Here is a 17,828-nt window from a genome sequence, read left to right as displayed (position 1 = left end):
ACAGCCGCTGCCAGCCAGTGCAGACAATACTGAGCTAGACGGACCAATGGGCGCGAGTCAGTATAAAGCAGCTTCCTATGTAAGTCGCTTCAGTCACTTTTGTGAAAAAAGCAACAACCAAATAAATAAATACACACGTGGGTGTTTTGGGGGGATGTGTGTGTGATTGTAAACAGTGAGGTCGGGGGGGGGGTGGGAAGTAAAATAATAAAATTGCCGCCCTGGGCTTCTCCTGGGAGGAAGGACGGGATATAAATCTAATAATAATAATAATAGTCGCGAAGGCATTCGAGTCCTAAAGGGGTTCCCGCCCGAGGGAGCGGTGGCGGGCAAGAGCAAAAAAGGGAGAGGAGGCCGCCGCTGCTGGAGACGAGATTGGGCGGGAAAAGCAAGGCGGCTGTTAGGCCTAGGCCGCCCGGCCACCAACCCGCCAGGCCCCCCGCCCCCCCCCCGGCGAACAGCGGGCGAGGGCGGAGCGGCCTTGGCCGGTGGCGGAAGGGGCCGGGTTTCCGTGGCGGAAGAAGTGGCGGCTGCCTTGCTTGAGTGACTGAGGGCCTGGAAGGGCTTCCTGTTGTTGTTGTTGTGACCGGCCGTTGGCCTGGCTGCTTCGCTCCGCTGCCGGGTGAGGGGCCGCCGAAATTTTACCTCAGCGCCTCTTCTTCGCGGCGCCCGCTCGCCTAAGAGGGAAAGCGCAGGGGAGGCGGGCGGGCTGCGCTGGGCCTAGCGCGGGAGAAATGTGCGCGTTTGTTAGTTAGTTACACTTGGAGCCCGTGAACCTTTCGGCATCATCTTCTTTTAATTATTATTGTCTTTGTCGTCAGCTTCATATTGTTGTTATTATTGTTGTTGTTGTCATCACCACCCCATTATTGTTGTCGTCGTCATCATCTTCGCCACCATGTTGTTGTTGCTGTTTTATTGCTGTTATTGCTATTATTATTACATGCTGAGGTTCTTCGCCCTGTGAAGCAATCCTGCAGTGCCTCCGAGCATATGCAGAGGCCCTTTCCTTCCTTTTCTCTCCCCCCCCCCCGCCAGCTGTTTTTCCTTTCAGGGGCTGGCCGCACAACCCAAGCATAGACAGGGAGAGGGAGCAGATGGCTCGTGCAGTGGAGTTTTAAGCCCCAGGACCTCTTACTTTAAAAACGAACCAACAAAAAAAAAAGGAAACCAGGGAATAATCTATTTCTCTGTTTTTCTGTCTGTCAAAATGATCCGTGTGGGCAAACTGAGTTGGGAGAAATCCAGCAGGAGAATGTGTTGCATTCACTCCTTTATTGATTCGATGATGATGATGAGGTTTGGCTTTAATTCCTACAAAGTAACAGCTGTCTTTTAAAAATTTCTTTCAAAATATTTATTTATTTATTCTGACCTTCACTGTTTACAATGCCCCCCTCCTTAACCAGCTGTATGCCTGTAACTCATGATAGTGCACCTGATAACAGTGACGTGACTTTTCCAGAACTTTTTTGAATTGGAAAATGTTCTGATGCCTTAGAAATGGAAATGGACCACCTTCAAGTCGATTCCGATTTATGGCAACTCTGTAGGGTTTTCATGGTAAGCGGTGTTCAGAGGCGGTTTACCATTGCCATCCTCTGAGGCTGAGAGGCAGTGACTGGCCCAAGATCACCTAGTGAGCTTCATGGCTGTGTGAGGATTTGAACCCTGATCTCCCAGGTCGTAGTCCAAACAAAGCTTAAAAACTTTGAAGCTGCCAGGCTTGCCTAATTCTATATTTGTAGTTATGAAATGGACAATTTTCTGCAGGAAAATAAAGCACATGGAAAATTTTCCACGGACATGAAAGTTTATGCCCTAATACATTTGTTAGTCTTTAAGGTGCCACAGTGATTTCTGTTTTGCTGGAATGGACTAATACAGCTACCCCTCTTGAAGTTATGTATTAGTAATTTTTGGTAGCCAAGTCCTCAGAAAATAACACACAGATAAATGAAAACAACATAACATCAGGCAGATCTCTCAAGTAGAGCTGTCAGGAAATGAAAAAAAATAGCTTGTTGATCATCTACCTTTTAACTGATGTATTGATTACCTTTAGATAAGTTTGATTACCATAAGTTCAATCTAGGTGCCTTTTTAACTACTGATTCATTGCCAGTGTAACGTAATACTGAATTTAATACACAAAATCTATCACACTAGAAAATAAGAGGCAATTTTGAGCATTGTTTTACTCCCTGTTGTATCAACTGATCAGAACCAAAATAGCTTCAAAAATAAATGTGCCGGTCTCACCAATTAAAATTGATACCTCCCAGCCAAATAATCAGCTGAGGCTGCAAACCTAATTTTCAGCCTTGGTTTGTTATGCTCCTCACTATGAAGGACATTTCAACGTTTGTTTTTAGTGGTGTCTCAGCTTCTTTTATGCAGGGTGTCCTGAGAAACAAATGCCAAATTCTGTGGTGATGTGCACTGTTCTTGTTTCAGTGTCCAGTGGTTTGATAGAGATTATTTTTACCCAACTAATTTTCTCACTTTACCGTTTGTTGGTGTTGGTTTGGATCCTGAACAGTTCTGTCTTGTGTTACAGAATGTTACTGGATTTCTTCAGCCAGAACCTTCCCTGCCAGCGGAATATTTTTGCCAAGTGTTTGCTTGAATGCAGGAAAAGGAGGTGTTTGATGGATTACCAAGAAATTTCCATGAGAGGTAGACAAGGGTCACTGAATAAACTTTAAATGAAAATTTGAAGAAGTTGCAACAAACTCTGGAACAATAGCATCTACTTTGTGTGATTACATGATGACTTTTGCTTGTGTTAAGATGATGCCTGTACATGGGTGGAAGCTCATCTGAAGTGCTGTATAAACCAGTTCATTTTCTTATGAAGTCGTAATGATAAGCAGCCAACAAAATTGAGTGGAATTTTGTAATGTGCATCGAGGTATAATTGCAGATGCTGTTGCTCTGTGGTCGTTAGAAGATCCCTTGGAACCATAGGGAGCCCTTCAGAGGCAGCCATGGAGAAGATGGCCAGGGTGACCACTGCCCTTGGTGGCAATACCATCACTGGACGGACCATGTTCTGCCACCTGGATGCCCCTGCCAATGCCATTAGTGTGTGTCGGGATGCTGCCCAGGTGGTGGTAGCTGGGCGCAACATCTTTAAGATCTACTCCATAGAAGAAGACCAGTTTGTGGAAAAGCTGAACTTGCGTGTTGGCCGCAAGCCATCCTTGAACTTCAGCTGTGCTGATGTGGTATGGCACCAGATGGATGAGAACTTGCTGGCCACAGCAGCCACCAATGGAGTGGTTGTGACCTGGAACCTAGGCAAACCATCCCGTAACAAGCAGGACCAGCTTTTCACAGAGCACAAACGAACGGTTAACAAGGTGTGCTTCCACCCCACAGAGGTGTACATGCTTCTCAGTGGCTCCCAAGATGGCTATATGAAATGCTTTGACCTGCGAAAGAAAGATTCTGTCAGCACATTCTCGGGTAAGGAGTCATCTGTGAACTCGTCATGTCTGACTTCTACACTTTTAGCAATGGCTAAGAGTACCTTTTGCCAATTCTCACTAGTCAAAAAGCTGCTTTTCTCACTCCCCAATTCAAGTCTCATTTATTCTTTCACATATACTTAAGGGTAGACTACTGTAATGCAGGGTTAATTAAACAAGATGCCTTATGTATTTATTTTTTTAATGGATTATAAAACAAAAACAAAAAAAACACACAAATTTTTTTAATTTTTTTTTTTTAAATCTGAGCTTAATAGAAACATGTTAAACCCTACACAGGTCTTGAAAATCATGACCATCTCTCAAGCACTATGTTTAAAATCTACTTTTCTGTGTAAAAGGAAGAACCATGGCATGAAGGAGAACTGACCTTGGGAGTTCAAGCCTTCTAAATATTGTCTATGTAACACATGGTGTGTTTTATTTACTGATTTCCACCCTTCACCATAAGGTCCTATGGCAGTCTACGACAACATAATCATACAAATAAAAACAAGCAAAATAGTTGATACAGTTATAAAAACAAGTAAAACACTTCCAAATAAAGCATCACGGTGTGAGTTAAACAAATCAGAAAAGGTGGGTCAAAAGTACCTTAACTGTCGAAGGCCATTGTAAAGAAGTGCATCTTCAACATACAATGGAAGCCGAATAATGATGGTTTAAGATGCACATCTGTGTGGAAAGAGTTCCACAATTTAAGGGCTGCCACAAAGAAAGCCTTTTCCTGGGCCGTCGTTCTTGCCCTTCTGTGGATGACGGAACTACCAAGAGAACCCCCTCTGGAAATCTTATCCAGGAGGGTCTGTAGGAATGGAGGTGGTCTTTCAGATATTCGAGAACCTGAGTTGTCAATGTGAGCACCTTGAATTGGGCCCCAAAACAAACTAGCAATCAGTTATTAATTGATTTTTGTAGATAACAACGTGCAAATAGCAGACAAAAGAAACTCCCAAAACTGCATCCTTCCATGTGGAGGAATCTTATATTTGGACACCGAACAGTATATTAGGTGATCGGCGCCATTGGTTTTCTAAACTGATCGGGCCTCAGCCTTCAGAATAGCATGGGTGGGGAAAATGCATACAGAAATTGACTTGGTTCCTCAGCTTCAGAATCTGTCTTGTTCTTCTGCAATGCCAAATGGTGGTTATCAGTGATTGCCCAGATAAGCTGTTCTGGCAGGGATTGGTTGTTGCTTACCTTTCGTTTGTTGCCTCTGTGCAGGTTGGAAGTAGTCTGGCAATGTCTGGCTCATGTGCTGTAAGTTGTGTTGGGACAGGGGCAAGAGTAAGGGGGTGGCCAGTGATTGGAAGCAACAGGAAAGTTTCAAGAGAACACATAGAAATTTGGAGACAGTGATTTGGTTCTTGAGCCTGTTCTGTTGTGCTGAGGTCTGATTCCAGGTGGGTGGAGGTCACCTAGATCAGCTGTCAGATTTGAGACTTGCCAAATATGCTGTTTGTTGCATTCTCCCTCAGGTCAGTCGGAAAGTGTGCGTGATGTCCAGTTTAGTATACGTGATTACTTTACCTTTGCTGCTACCTTTGAGAATGGAAATGTTCAGCTGTGGGATATTCGCCGGCCTGACCGCTATGAGAGGATGTTCACAGCCCACAATGGTCCTGTATTCTGTTGTGATTGGCACCCAGAAGACAGGTATGAGCTGGGAGGTTGGAATCTGCACTAAAATTCTGTTCCTGGTCTTCAAGAATCCTTTGTTTCTCTCTTTGTCCTTGTGCACACTCTCTTTATCCTTGAGCTCCTTTGGCAACATCTAACTCTGTGCACTAGGATTCTCTGTTCTGTAGCTCATTCTCTGTCTACCTGTGGAACAATCTCCTGAAATATGCAATGCTTCCATCTTACTTTTTAAACGTTAAACAGCCATGGAAAATTCACAATTTTTAAAATTGCTCCTTTCAGGTTAAACCCTTTTTTACTGTGCTTAGTTTTTAAGCATGATAGAAATACATTTTGCAGAACTCAAAGCTCTCCATCCAAGAATGTGCATGCTTTACTCTGTTACGATTTGTTTTCCTACACTTGAAACAGGTGTTCTGGCTAGGGACTACAGCTGGTCTAGCTAATCTGTGGCCCTCCAGATATTACTAGAGTCCAACTTTCATCATTCCTGACCATTAGCCATGCTGGCTCAGATTTATGATGCTTTGGAATCCAGCAGCATCAGAACCAACCCTGACTGCGAAATGCGGATTTTTGTCATGTGAAGAAATGCAATCAAGGAGACAAAACAGGTGTGTGAGAGAGCAAGGACTGGGATGTGTGCTCATCCCCACCTCTCCATGGTCTCTGGAATCTTCACTGTGAGCCCGCTCAGGATTTTGAGCCTTTAGTTGGAACAGGAATCCAGCTTCCATCAGCCCCAATCAGCATGACCCTTGGTCAGGAATGGAGTTGTAGTCATTTGGAGGGCCACAGGTTAGCCACCCCTGGGTTGGTAGCTGGGTGTAAGTTCAGTGTTGCTCTTATATAAGGCTGTGTGTAAGACTAGTGGTGGTTGCTGAATTGTTCACTAACCCCTGAAGTTTCTCTCTGCTTCTCTTCCTCTAGGGGCTGGTTGGCAACGGGAGGCCGAGATAAGATGGTGAAAGTCTGGGACATGAACACCACCCGGGCTAAAGAGATCTACTGTGTGCAGACAATCGCCTCTGTGGCAAGGGTCAAGTGGCGGCCTGAATGCAAGCACCACATTGCCACGTGCTCCATGATGGTGGACCACAATATCTATGTGTGGGATGTACGTCGGCCTTTCATCCCCTCTGCCATGTTTGAGGAACACAAAGATGTCACCACGGGGATTGTGTGGCGTCACCTCCATGACCCTTACTTCCTCCTCTCTGGCTCCAAAGACAGCACCCTTTACCAGCATATCTTCAAGGATGCCAGCCAGCCTATCGACCGGGCGAACCCCGAAGGGCTTTGCTACAGCCTCTTTGGGGACTTGGCTTTTGCTGCCAAGGAGAGCCTCATCTCCTCTGATTCTAACCGTAAGCGTGACCGACGCCATCCTATTTTCTTCAAGCGCAAGCTAGACCCCACAGAGCAGTTTGAGTTCATCTCCTCTTCCAGTGCCCTAAGTGTGTTTGAAGCGGACGCAGAATGCGATGCTGGCAGCATGGACTGGTTTGTACGGACCGCCAAGCAGTACGTGCTGACAGGGAGACCGCTAGCAGAGCTGTGTGACCATAATGCCAAAGTCGCCAAAGAGCTCAAGCGCAATCAGGCAAGGGCTCTCTGTCTGTTCAAGGAGTTGTTTTGGCTTTGCTCTTATACTTTGGGGAATTAGGGGAGGAGGGTACAACCCATCCTAGTCTCCCTGAGTACCTGGGAGGGGAGTGTTGTTGTTTGTTCAGTTTATACCCTGCCCTGAAGTTGCTCAGGGTGGCAAACATATCAATAATAAAAACAGTCTACAAAGCATTCTAAGAACGGTGATCTTTCAGCCATCAAATGCCTGGGTGAACAGGAATGTGGTTGGCAGTATTGGAATCCAAACATGGAGCACGTGTGTTTCAGCCTAGGTTCAGCAAGCTGACCAGTTTGTTTTGGTCAACAAACTGACCCAAAGTCAGTTTGCTGAAGCTGGAGGCTTGCGATGGAGTCTGAGCAAGGACCTAGGGCAGAGCCATGTCATGGGAGGGGAACTTACGATGTTGCTGGACTCCAGTTCCCACCAGACCCAGCCAGCATGGCCAATGGCCAAGGATAATGGGAGTTGTAGTCCAGTAACGTATGGAGGGCCACCAGTTTCCTATCCCTGCCTTAAGAACATGTAGAACATGTAGTGCTGTTGAGCAGGCGAGAGCAGAAGTCCAGACTCGTAGTATTTCATGAGAGGCCTGACCAATCCAGAGGCATCATAGTTCCTGCAGACTGTAGAGGCTGATGTTGCATATGTCACTCCCTTGCTGTGCCTGAAGAAGGCTTATGAGGCCTTAGCATGCAGAGTCCAAGCCCCTTACTCAGCTTGGTCCCAGACCTGGCATCCCTGAGAGGGGGCTAGGAGTTTCCTGTCATGTGAAGAGGAGACCAGGGTTGTGTGCAGCCCATCTCACCTCTCCCTCAAGACATTGCCTGGGATTGTTTTGGTGGTGATAAGGTGGCCACTAGCCCTCTTCGTGTTTCATTTGTCTCCATTCCTTTCCCTTATCTGAAAAACATGTCCGGTGATTGTTTGACTCTTTCTGTTCTTTCTCTGGTTTGCCAGGTTGCTCAGACGTGGACGATGCTCCGGATTATTTACTCTGGCCCTAGCACTATGGCCACTTCAAACCTAAATCACAGCCTAGGGAAGAGTAGCTCCAGTCTTCCGCTCATGAATAGGTAAAAAAAGGCTTCGGCATTCTCGAGCTTGGTTGTGAGATGGGTAGTATAATGTCGACTGGGGCAAATGCAGGTGGGCTGACAGGTAAGAAGTGGGAGTTGCATTTACATACACCAGTGCCGTTTCTATTGGGGAGAGGATTCATCTGGGTAAAAGAGTGAGGACTCACATTTCCACTTTTTGTGTGTGTATGTATGGGCTGTAGGTGTTGACATTTTTAAACAGCAAAGTGGTTCTAACATTTAATTTTGTCTGTCTAATTTCTGGCAACACAAAATTTCTCATCTGTGCATACTTGTGTGTATATGCACAGATGCCCATGATGGGCCCAAGATGGAGAGCAGGCATGAGCAAATACCTCCTTCAGCAGTCAGCTTGCCTTAGCTTTAATATTTATACCCTGCTTTGTTTTTAAATCGTGCTCAGAGTGACTTACAGTGAAAGAACAAAAATGAAATATAAAAATACTAAAATCACATAGTTAATATAATATCAAGAACAGTAATAATATATTCCAGCTTCTGCTGCTCTTGATGTCTCCAGCAGAGTAGAATTTTTGAGGCTCTGACTTGGACCCCTGAAGGATCGCCCCAAAGTGTTGCTTTCCCTTTGGCAACTGCTTGGAAGAACGATGGCAAGAAATGGGGAACAAAGTTGTTGGATTGGGTTACAGCTACAGATTCTTGGGGAGTGGGAGCAAGAAGGTGTTGGCCTGATGAGGCTGGAATTGTTAGAACTTGAACGTTGTTTTATTTTTACAGTACTCTTGTGTCATTGGTCCTTCCCCCCCTGCAATGCTGTTTTATTGCACTTGCCTGCACCAACGATTTTTCGAATCATGTTGCTTACTTTGGGATTGGGAGACATTTGAAATTACAGCAAAGGACACACAAACCAGTGTGCTCTGCACAGAGTGGGGCACATCTTGTTTACAAGCTCTCTTGCCCAGCCTTTCCCAGCTTTTGGGTCCTCAGATGTTGCTGGACTGCAATTCCAATCTTTCCTGCCCATTTGCCATGCTGGCTGGGGCTGATGGGAGTTGTAGTCCAACCACATCCAGGGACCCAAAGTTTGGGAAAGGGTGCCCTAGCCCACCCTGAGTCTTTGGAATAAGCCTTACTACAAAGCAGGGGGAAGATATACCTTGCTGATGTTTACTGGTCTCTCGGTAGGTTCTTATGTGTAAGCTAAAGTTGCTAGAGAGCAGTGAGAAAAATCGAACTATAAATCTTAATGATGCAAGGTTTGTGTAGTTACTAGAAATTGCAAGCAGTGGGGGACTTGGGTGAGAGGAGGCAGAAGGGAAGCTGGAAGGAGGGATACATGCATTGGGTTTACCAGGGTCTAACAGAGATTTGTGCTTCCCTCCCAGCTTTAACTTGAAAGATATTCCCTCTGGGATAGGCAGTGAGTTGAGGCTGGAGAGGAGCAAGGGAGAGAGCCGACCTGAAAACATCCTCATGGATTCTTCCTCTACCCTGATCAATAATGATGGTGAGAACTGGGATGGAGAAGGAACATGTACCCCCTCCAACCCTGCACAGAATTTTTGCCGTAAGAACCGTCTCTCACCACCTCCCCTGTTTCCCTCATTGTTCCCCCCCCCCCCGGGCGTCTAGAGAACGAAGAGACTGAAGGCAGCGATGTCCCTGCAGATTATCTCCTTGGGGATGTGGAAGGAGATGAAGATGACCTGTACATGATGGACCATGAGAACCCTCACAGTGAGTGTGCTCCCTTGAGCCTTGTTGGCCCTTCCTGCGCCTCCTTTTCCGTGCAGGGTGGGATTGCTAGACCTTTCTATGCCTGCTTTCACTCTCATGGGTCCATGTTTTCTCGCAGCTGAGGAGCAAGAGTACATCCTTCCCCAGGAGGCCTTTCCTTTGCGCCACGAGATTGTGGACAACCCCTCTGCACTGGACCACTTGCAGGACAAAGCAAACTCCCCCCACGTCAGCGGCAACGAGGCAGAGACTGTGTCCCTGACGCCTGTGGAATCTTTCTCCCTCATCTCCATCTCTCACTCTCTGTATGACAGCCGCCTGCCTGCCGACTTCTTCAGCCCCATCGTCCGCGACATGCTGCTCTTCTATGCTGAGCAAGGGGATGTGCAGATGGCGGTGTCTGTGCTTATCGTGCTGGGGGATCGCATCCGGAAGGAGATTGACGACCAGGCACAGGTACCTGACAGTCTTGTGCCCCATTGCCTGATGCCTGCTGATGCCTACGCCCCCAATAAAGGGGCTCATGCCAGTCCCAGGGACCTTCTACCCTGCTGCGTGTCCTCTTAGTTGTTGCTTGTTCACCTGCCCTAGCAGTAAGAGGAGCAAGGAAGAGGAGCTATAACCTTTGAATGTATAGCCTCCCCCCTCATATCTGGTGTGAATCAGGCACAGAAGGCAAGACAAATGGAATGGGGAGTGGCAAGAGTAGTGAGGAGGTCTGGGTATGGTTAGTGCCTGGGTGGGAGTCTGCCCAGGACCCCTTTGTACTCTCCCTTGAATTCCATGATGGGCAAAAGGCAGCACATGCATAAAATAGCTGCTCTTCATCTTGATGCTTGCAAGAGTGATATTAAGTGGAGTTGGTCCAAAGTGTAGGGCAAGCAGCACGCCACCTGGTAGTTATTTCCAACACGAAGATGCGGCCAGCGCCAACAACGTTTTTCATCTGCAGAGAACTAACATGGAAACGTAATGCCAAAACCCGTGTGAATTTTGTGTTTATTTTTTTACCTGTGTACGATGTTACCCATAGACTTGAGTGCCTCATTATATATTAAAAAAAAGATGCAAAGGCAGGGTATGAGTTTTCCAATAAAATAAATAAATGGTGGGGGAAAGAGGTAGCAGTAGAGATCTTTGGGGACAGGTATGAAACTTGTGCGCAATGCAATGTTTTAAACCTCACAGGAACACTGGTACACTTCCTACATTGACCTGCTGCAGCGCTTCCAGCTGTGGAACATCTCCAACGAGGTGATCAAACTGAGCACCTGCAGAGCCATCACCTGCCTCAACCAGGCCTCCACCACCCTGCACATCAACTGCAGCAATTGCAAGAGGCCCATGAGCAACAAGGGCTGGATTTGTGACAGGTGAGAGGTCTGTGAAGGGGCGCTCTGTGGTTGTGTGTGGAGAGGCCTTCGTTCTGAAATAAATATATGCTGCTGCTTTATCCTCAGTCAGACCACTGGTCATTTAGTTCAGCATTGCCCACTCTGATGGCAGTGGCCGTCTGAGATCTTTGGCAGTGGTCACTCCCAACCTTCAAGACTGGGGGGATTGAACCTGGGACCCCTTGCATCCAAAGCATATGCTTTACTGTTAAGTTTATGGTCCCTCTTCTGAATAATGGTTTGCATAGGTACTTCCTGATGAATCTTCCCTCCCCCATTGCCTAGTGGTTGGAATGTTGGACCCTGGGAGACCAGGGTTCAAGTCCCCACTCAGCCATGAAGTTCATAGGGTTACCTTGGACCAGTTACAGTCTTCCAGCCTAACCTACATCACAGGATTGTTGTGAGAATAAAATGGAGAGAGAGGATAACCATTGACGTCACATTGAGCTCGCTGGAGGAAACATGGAATAGAAATGTAGTAGTAACAATATTATTAATGTTATTATTAGTCAAGTGTGTCTACAGATGCACTTATATACCCCAACTAAGGCCTGAGCTACACAGAATCATAAACCTGGAAGGGATTTTGTTTCCCAGGAGCTGAACGTCATTTTACTGCACCATATCCTGATCACTGGAAGCCTATAATGGTAGACTGATGCTTGAATTGAAGGACATGAAGTTCATCTTCCTACCATACAGCAGGACTATTTGCATATTAACCCCCATCCATACATGTACCCATGAAATCATTCTACCATTATAGGCGATATCGTATGATCACTAGCTTGTTTGTTTTTAAAAGCAAAAAAAGCTTCCAATGATCAGAGTGTAGTGGCAAAATGATTTTTCCCTCTCTCTCCTGGAAAACAAAATCACAAGTGTTTGCATCCTTTTTCAGACAATTTAAGAAGAAATATAGTAGACAGCAGAAGTTTAGAACGGACCTCAGTAACTTGTCATACCCCAAGCCAGGTGCAGCCTAATAAGAGACAGTCCAGGTACTTTAGTACTGTGAGGTCATAGGAAGGCAGCAAAGCAGGAGTTTCTTGAGCTGCTGATGCGGTTTCATCCATTCATGACTAATGTGCTGCTTCAGTGGGTCACAAATGGGTCACAAGTTGTGCGTACCTGGACTAGAATGTATCTCTCTTTATCCCTTCCTCTGGACAACTTTATGCATGATAGTATTATGCTCCCAGTAATAAGAAAAGCCTCATTTGGTGCTTAATTTCACCTAGGGCATGCTCCTACTGCTACAGAGGCTACAATTGCTTGTCACGTGCTGTTAGTTTTCTTACATTTATATCCCACCTTTCTTCCAAGCAGCTTAGGGTGACATACATGGTTCTTTCCCCCACCCTCCATTTTATACACACAACAACCCTCTGAAGTAGATTAGGCTGAGTGAAAGTGACTGAAGGTCACCCAGCAAGCTTCATGGCTGAGTGGGGGACTTAAACCTGGGTCTCCCTATTCCTTGTCCAGCAGTAATTCATACAATCACATTAGCTCTCTGATGCATGCACTGAATGGGACTGTTTCTTCCAGGATCAGAGTTGCACTTGACTGGTAAGACTGTCTGCTCTTTTCCTCTGGCTGATTTCATCCTGTGGTCTCTTTCAGGTGTCGGCAGTGTGCCAGCATGTGTGCTGTGTGCCACCACGTGGTGAAGGGCCTGTTTGTGTGGTGCCAGGGATGTAGTCACGGTGGTCATCTTCAGCACATCATGAAATGGCTGGAGACCAGTTCCCATTGCCCTGCAGGATGTGGTCACCTCTGTGAATACACCTGAACCTAAAGGGAGCTTTTGTCTGCTGGAAGGCACAATGTGGTCCACTGGCTGCTTAGAACTGGCACTGAGATGCTCTGTTTGTGGGGGGCATTAGAGGCATAGTAGTCAGAGAACTGCGCAAGAGAGCTTAGTGGGTCGGACGCTGTGAAGGGAAGGTACTTTCATTATCTCATGAAAAGCGATGAAACTTCAATCACTCGGGACTCTTCTGGGAAGCTTCTCCTGGTCACTTTCATCCTTTTCTCTTCTTTACTGCTGCATAAATAATTTTTTCTTACCATGACTCTACACAAACCTACTTCTTAAGAAGCACCAGGGAAACATCCTTGAGCATCCCAATTTTATACTGAATTAAAAGAACAAAGTGAATACTGCTTGCTGCTTTGTATGGAGTTCCTAAATCTTTTTGTATACTTCTAAAATTAGTGAGCTGTGGAGAAGCATCTGGATTCCTTCCTCAAAGAGGAAATCTTTTTCCAGTACCTGCATTTCTAAGCAAAATGTTAATTTTCAGCTCCCAGATGCAGAACACAATCTACAGGTCAGCAAAGGAAGACCATGCTTTTATTACTTTTAAGCCTTCATGGTAAATAGAATGATAAAAATGCCTTATGAGAACTGGAAGTTCTTAAAAAGCATCATAATGAGCTTCTCCAATTCAAGGAAAAAATGGTTATGCGGAGCAACCTTGCGAATATTACTCAGAAGTAAGTCTGACTGCGTTCTGTGGAGTTTCCTCCCAGCGTGTTGGTTTGCAGTCTTAGCCTACCTAGTAGCAGTATTAAGATAAAGATAAAGAACCCAGCTAACAGTGATTTGGTTTCTGAATATCCAAGAGACAAAAACTTTTGCCTAGATTTTTGTTTGTTTCTTTTTGTATACAACAATGGGAATTAGAAGGATTTGTTTATGCTGGTATGAGTTTTAGCCAGAAAACATGCCTCTATGCAGATTGCCTTGTTGAATCACATTCCTGGTTGACCTATCCTAGTGGATAATTGTTCTCCATTTTCTCTGCAATATTTGAAAACGTCAGCTTCCACATTAATCACTTTTGCTCTGGGCTAAACACACTGTGCTCCTTCTGTTTTGGTTGAAAGGAAAACAGAAAGAAAAATCAGAGAGAGAACAGCCTAAGATGTATTGACAATTTTGAAATCAGGATGCAGTGCTGGCTTCACTGATCATCACCAGATGATAAAGGCATATTTTCAGCTGCCAAAGACTGAATGATCTTGAAAGCAGTGAAGTGCAAAATTACATCCAGGTTTTTATAGGAACTATTCCAGTGTTTGGCACAGCTGCCACTATGCCATAAAACATTTCTCTAACTACTAAAATTCTCTTCATTCTTGTAACTTTCCTCTAAATCCTTCAGCATTCTTATTTAATGGTAGTGCCTAAAATTAGCTGCTCTGAGGACCAGAGGCAGTGGTTGCAAATAGCAGGCTATAAGTTTATTTACCTTAGTCATTTTTATCCTGCCCTTTTAAAAATAAAGTTTGCCAGGTCAGCTTACATTAAAATTATGAGTTACAATTACAGAACCAATTCCAAAAAAAGAGAACACAATGAAATCAAGGAGCAGGTAAAAGCAGTGTAATGCCAACTGTTAAATAGGAAAATAAAACGTTTTTTGCCTGATACATCAAGGCAGGTACCAGGTGAGCCTGCCAGGGGAGAGTATAATAGGGACACCGTGACGTCCTTCCCTGGTTCTCCCTGTCAGGTTCCCACCTGCTTGTGGCTACTGCCTTTCACTAGGCACCACCAGGGATACCACCAGTCCGGACCGTCCTTTATATGGTTTCTTACTCCGCTCTAGCACAGATCTCACTAGATCCCCCTGCTAGGCAGCACCACTAGTCACGTCCTATAACCAATACTCCCAGAGACTTTGCCTGAGTCTCTCTGTAGCTGGTTACTTTTGTGACTGCGTGCTTATGCTGTTCCCAACCCCCTTGTATCTGTATAGATAACGCATACAACTCTGGGTTGCTCTGGATACTTGAATTGTTATTATTCCTCCCTTCACCGCTGCCACCATTAGATACTGTTTCTGTTCAGCCTTGGTAATTACCTTGCCCTCCCTTCTGGTCTGTATATCCCCCAGCCAAGGATCAGGCCTTTGGTAAACCAAATAAGTATTTATTAAATATCAGAAATAACAAGATTAGTTTTTAGAATGTTTCACAAGCGTATGGTTTCATCTATTCCTGTTTTGTACTTGACTTATTATTAATCAGAACTCCAACTTCCTCTTTCTCCACACTCCTGACCTCCACCACCAAACACCTTCTTCTCCCCACTCCCAACATCCACCCAGATTCAACTGTCATTCTTCCATTTATACTCCCAGCCATTCAAACGCTCAGCCAATCATCCAGCATTCTACTGCTCATGTACTCCCCCCTCCTCTTTCACTCCACTTACCATATGTCTTCTATATAAACAGCACTTACCATATTTACACTATAAGCAGGAACATCACAGACACCACCATTGAAAAAACATTTTTTCCCTATGGTGATGGAGGTACCTAAAGAATGGCCTCTGAAGATGATGTCAGTGCCATGGCTAGTCTCTTAAGGAGACAGACAGGCAATCCAACAAATCCTGGACCTAAGCTGTGAAGAACTTTAAACGTCAATACCAGTTAATAAATTAACGTAAGCTAAATAAGCAGAACTACTACACGTGAGATCTAACGAGTGCCAGGTTGGGCCATGTTGTTTTCTGCAAGCCTTTGGTCTTCTTGTTCTAACAATGTGGTCTTAAACATTAGCCTTCTGTGCTGCACGATTGTATTGCTGCTTCTGTACAATTCATCGATCCAAATAATCCCTAAATCCTTGCCTAGCCAGTTATTCTACCTTATGGCTATGCTGCTGTTCTAAGTTTTATCTTTCATACCTGTCCTTAGGAGTTGTAAAAATGATACCCTCTTGGTAGGTGAAAATTTAAATATGGATTAGAACAGGAATAGCCAGCATTCACATCTCGGTTGGCTGTGTTTCCCTCCCCAGTCTACAGAACTGCTGAACACCTGTCGCCATCACCATCTCTGTACTGAATTTTAAATTGTTGTAACAGTGAGGAGCGAGTAGTAGTAGTGGTGGTGATAATAATAAAAGTAGTAGTAGTAGTAAAAATACTTTGTTGAGAGAGAAAGAAAGAACACAGTTGCAAAAGAACTGTTTCAATGTTTAATATAATGTAATGTCGGTATGATCCTCCATGGCGCAGAGTGGTAAGCGGTGGTAACGCAGCCGAAGCTCTGCTCACGGCCAGAGTTCGATTCCAACGGAAGGAGGAAGTGGAATCTCCGGTAAAAGGGGTCGAGGTCCACTCAGCCTTCCATCCATCCATGGTCGGTAAAATGAGTACCCGGCATATGCTGGGGGGTAAAGAAAGGCCGGGGACGGAACTGGCAATCCCACCCCATATATACGGTCTGCATAGTAAACGTCGCAAGACGTCACCCTAAGAGTCAGAAGCGACTCGCACTACAAGTGCGGGGACACCTTTACCATTTAATGTGGGTATATTTAATTTTGCATATATTGCTGGATATAAATTAGAGCAGCAGTCAAAAAGTTGTAGTCTGGTTCACCCTCAGTTTGAGATGTTTAAATCTGGCCCACTGTGAGTGAAAAGCTGTCTATATGTGGATTAGTTTATTTTTAAATTTCGTGGAGAAAGAGTGTCCAAACCTCAAATGCTGTAGTATACTCTGAGCAGGACCACTTTGCTTCAGAGAGCAATCAAGATTCTAGAACCTGGTCATGTCAAGGATCTCATTATGGGAGGGGTTCTGGAACCTCTGAACCAATCGCACCCTTTTTCCAAGAGGAGGGTTAAGTGGAAGGCCTCGCAGCTCTTCCTGCTGCCTCCCCCCACCTTGAAAAAATGGATGATGCCTCTGCTTCGGCGGGGTACTCCCACCGCCACATGGAGAGGAAGATGAGTGCGATGGCTTGTACAGTCTTCAACGAACTTCGACTGGAAGGGAAGCTCTGTGACGTGATCATCAAGGTCAACGGGTGCGAGTTCAATGCCCACAAGAACATCCTCTGTAGCTGTAGCTCATATTTTAGGTCAGTGCTTCTAACATACACAAGAGTTGGCATCTTCTCTGGCCAAATTCTCAGGAACATGTCTTAAGGGCTTGTTTTATTCTGTAATAGATGCTGGAGCTTTTGTTGTCTTTTTTTTTTTTTACAATAATTTTTATTCAAATTTTCATAAAACATACAAAACAAAATCATAAAACATTCAAAGACAAAAAACAAAACAAAAATGATTAAACAAAAAAATAAAATGTTGACTTCCCATTTGTCGCAGATCAAATCAGTTGTAGGTCTACAATATATAACAATCCTGTCTCTTAAATTATATTATAAAATCACTTTCCTCCAGTAGTTATCTTAATTAATCATCAAATCTCATAAACATTACTTTATTCTTTCCACAAAAAGTCAAAGAGAGGTTTCAATTCTTTAAGAAATATATCTATCAATTTTTCTCCAAATAAACATGTCGATTAATCCATCTCAATAATAATAATAATCTTATTGTCATAACCATAGTCCAAATAAACATATCGATTAATCCATCTCATCAAAATCTGTTAGGTCCAATAATTTCAATAGCCATTATTCCATTATCCATATTAATTCCATCTTCCATCTTCAATAGTCCTGTTAAGTCCAGTAATTTCAGTGTCCAATCTTCCATTATCAGTATTCCATAATAATCTTGCTGTCATAGCCATAGTCATATAATAAGAGTCTGATGGGAATTTCCTCTATCCCAAATATTTTCTTGCCATCAATTCTGAATAAGTTGCTGAAATATTGTTGTAAAGTCATATCTGTGTTCTTCTTTTTTACAAAATGCACTGGCTCATCTCTTGAGAGTTTTTCCATTGTCACATGGCTGCAGTTAATTCCATAGATTTTCTCTATATCAAGCTCCATCACGTCATTCCAGTCCAGAAGATTATCCAAGCCATTGATAACTTTATCTCTAATATCTTCATTAATTTCTTCAGAGATAACGTTAAATTCC

General features: G+C 44.5%; 1 protein-coding gene across 6 annotated transcripts in view; it reads left to right on the top strand.

The window, feature by feature from the left end:
* Positions 1-377: 377 nt before the first annotated feature.
* WDR24 (WD repeat domain 24) overlaps positions 378-17,828 on the top strand; it is a 31,471-nt gene continuing 14,020 nt past the window's right edge. For 2 of the 6 annotated variants that reach the window (XM_061599685.1, XM_061599687.1), the window contains exons 1-9: positions 378-622; positions 2,561-3,471; positions 4,976-5,153; positions 6,069-6,741; positions 7,726-7,841; positions 9,215-9,336; positions 9,462-9,566; positions 9,685-10,022; positions 10,755-10,939. In XM_061599685.1, coding sequence (XP_061455669.1) covers positions 2,991-3,471; positions 4,976-5,153; positions 6,069-6,741; positions 7,726-7,841; positions 9,215-9,336; positions 9,462-9,566; positions 9,685-10,022; positions 10,755-10,939 — 2,198 coding nt within the window. In that variant the 5' untranslated portion in view covers positions 378-622; positions 2,561-2,990. Of the gene's footprint in view, positions 623-2,560; positions 3,472-4,975; positions 5,154-6,068; positions 6,742-7,725; positions 7,842-9,214; positions 9,337-9,461; positions 9,567-9,684; positions 10,023-10,754; positions 10,940-12,589; positions 13,466-17,828 lie in introns of those variants that run through there. The other 4 variants (XM_061599688.1, XM_061599689.1, XM_061599690.1 and 1 more) reach the window with 4 other exon arrangements.

The sequence above is a fragment of the Rhineura floridana genome, chromosome 17 (assembly GCF_030035675.1).
Source record: "Rhineura floridana isolate rRhiFlo1 chromosome 17, rRhiFlo1.hap2, whole genome shotgun sequence".
NCBI lineage: Eukaryota > Metazoa > Chordata > Lepidosauria > Squamata > Rhineuridae > Rhineura > Rhineura floridana.
The sequence above is the reverse complement of the archived record's forward strand: the minus strand, read 5'-3'. Positions and strand labels throughout refer to the sequence as shown.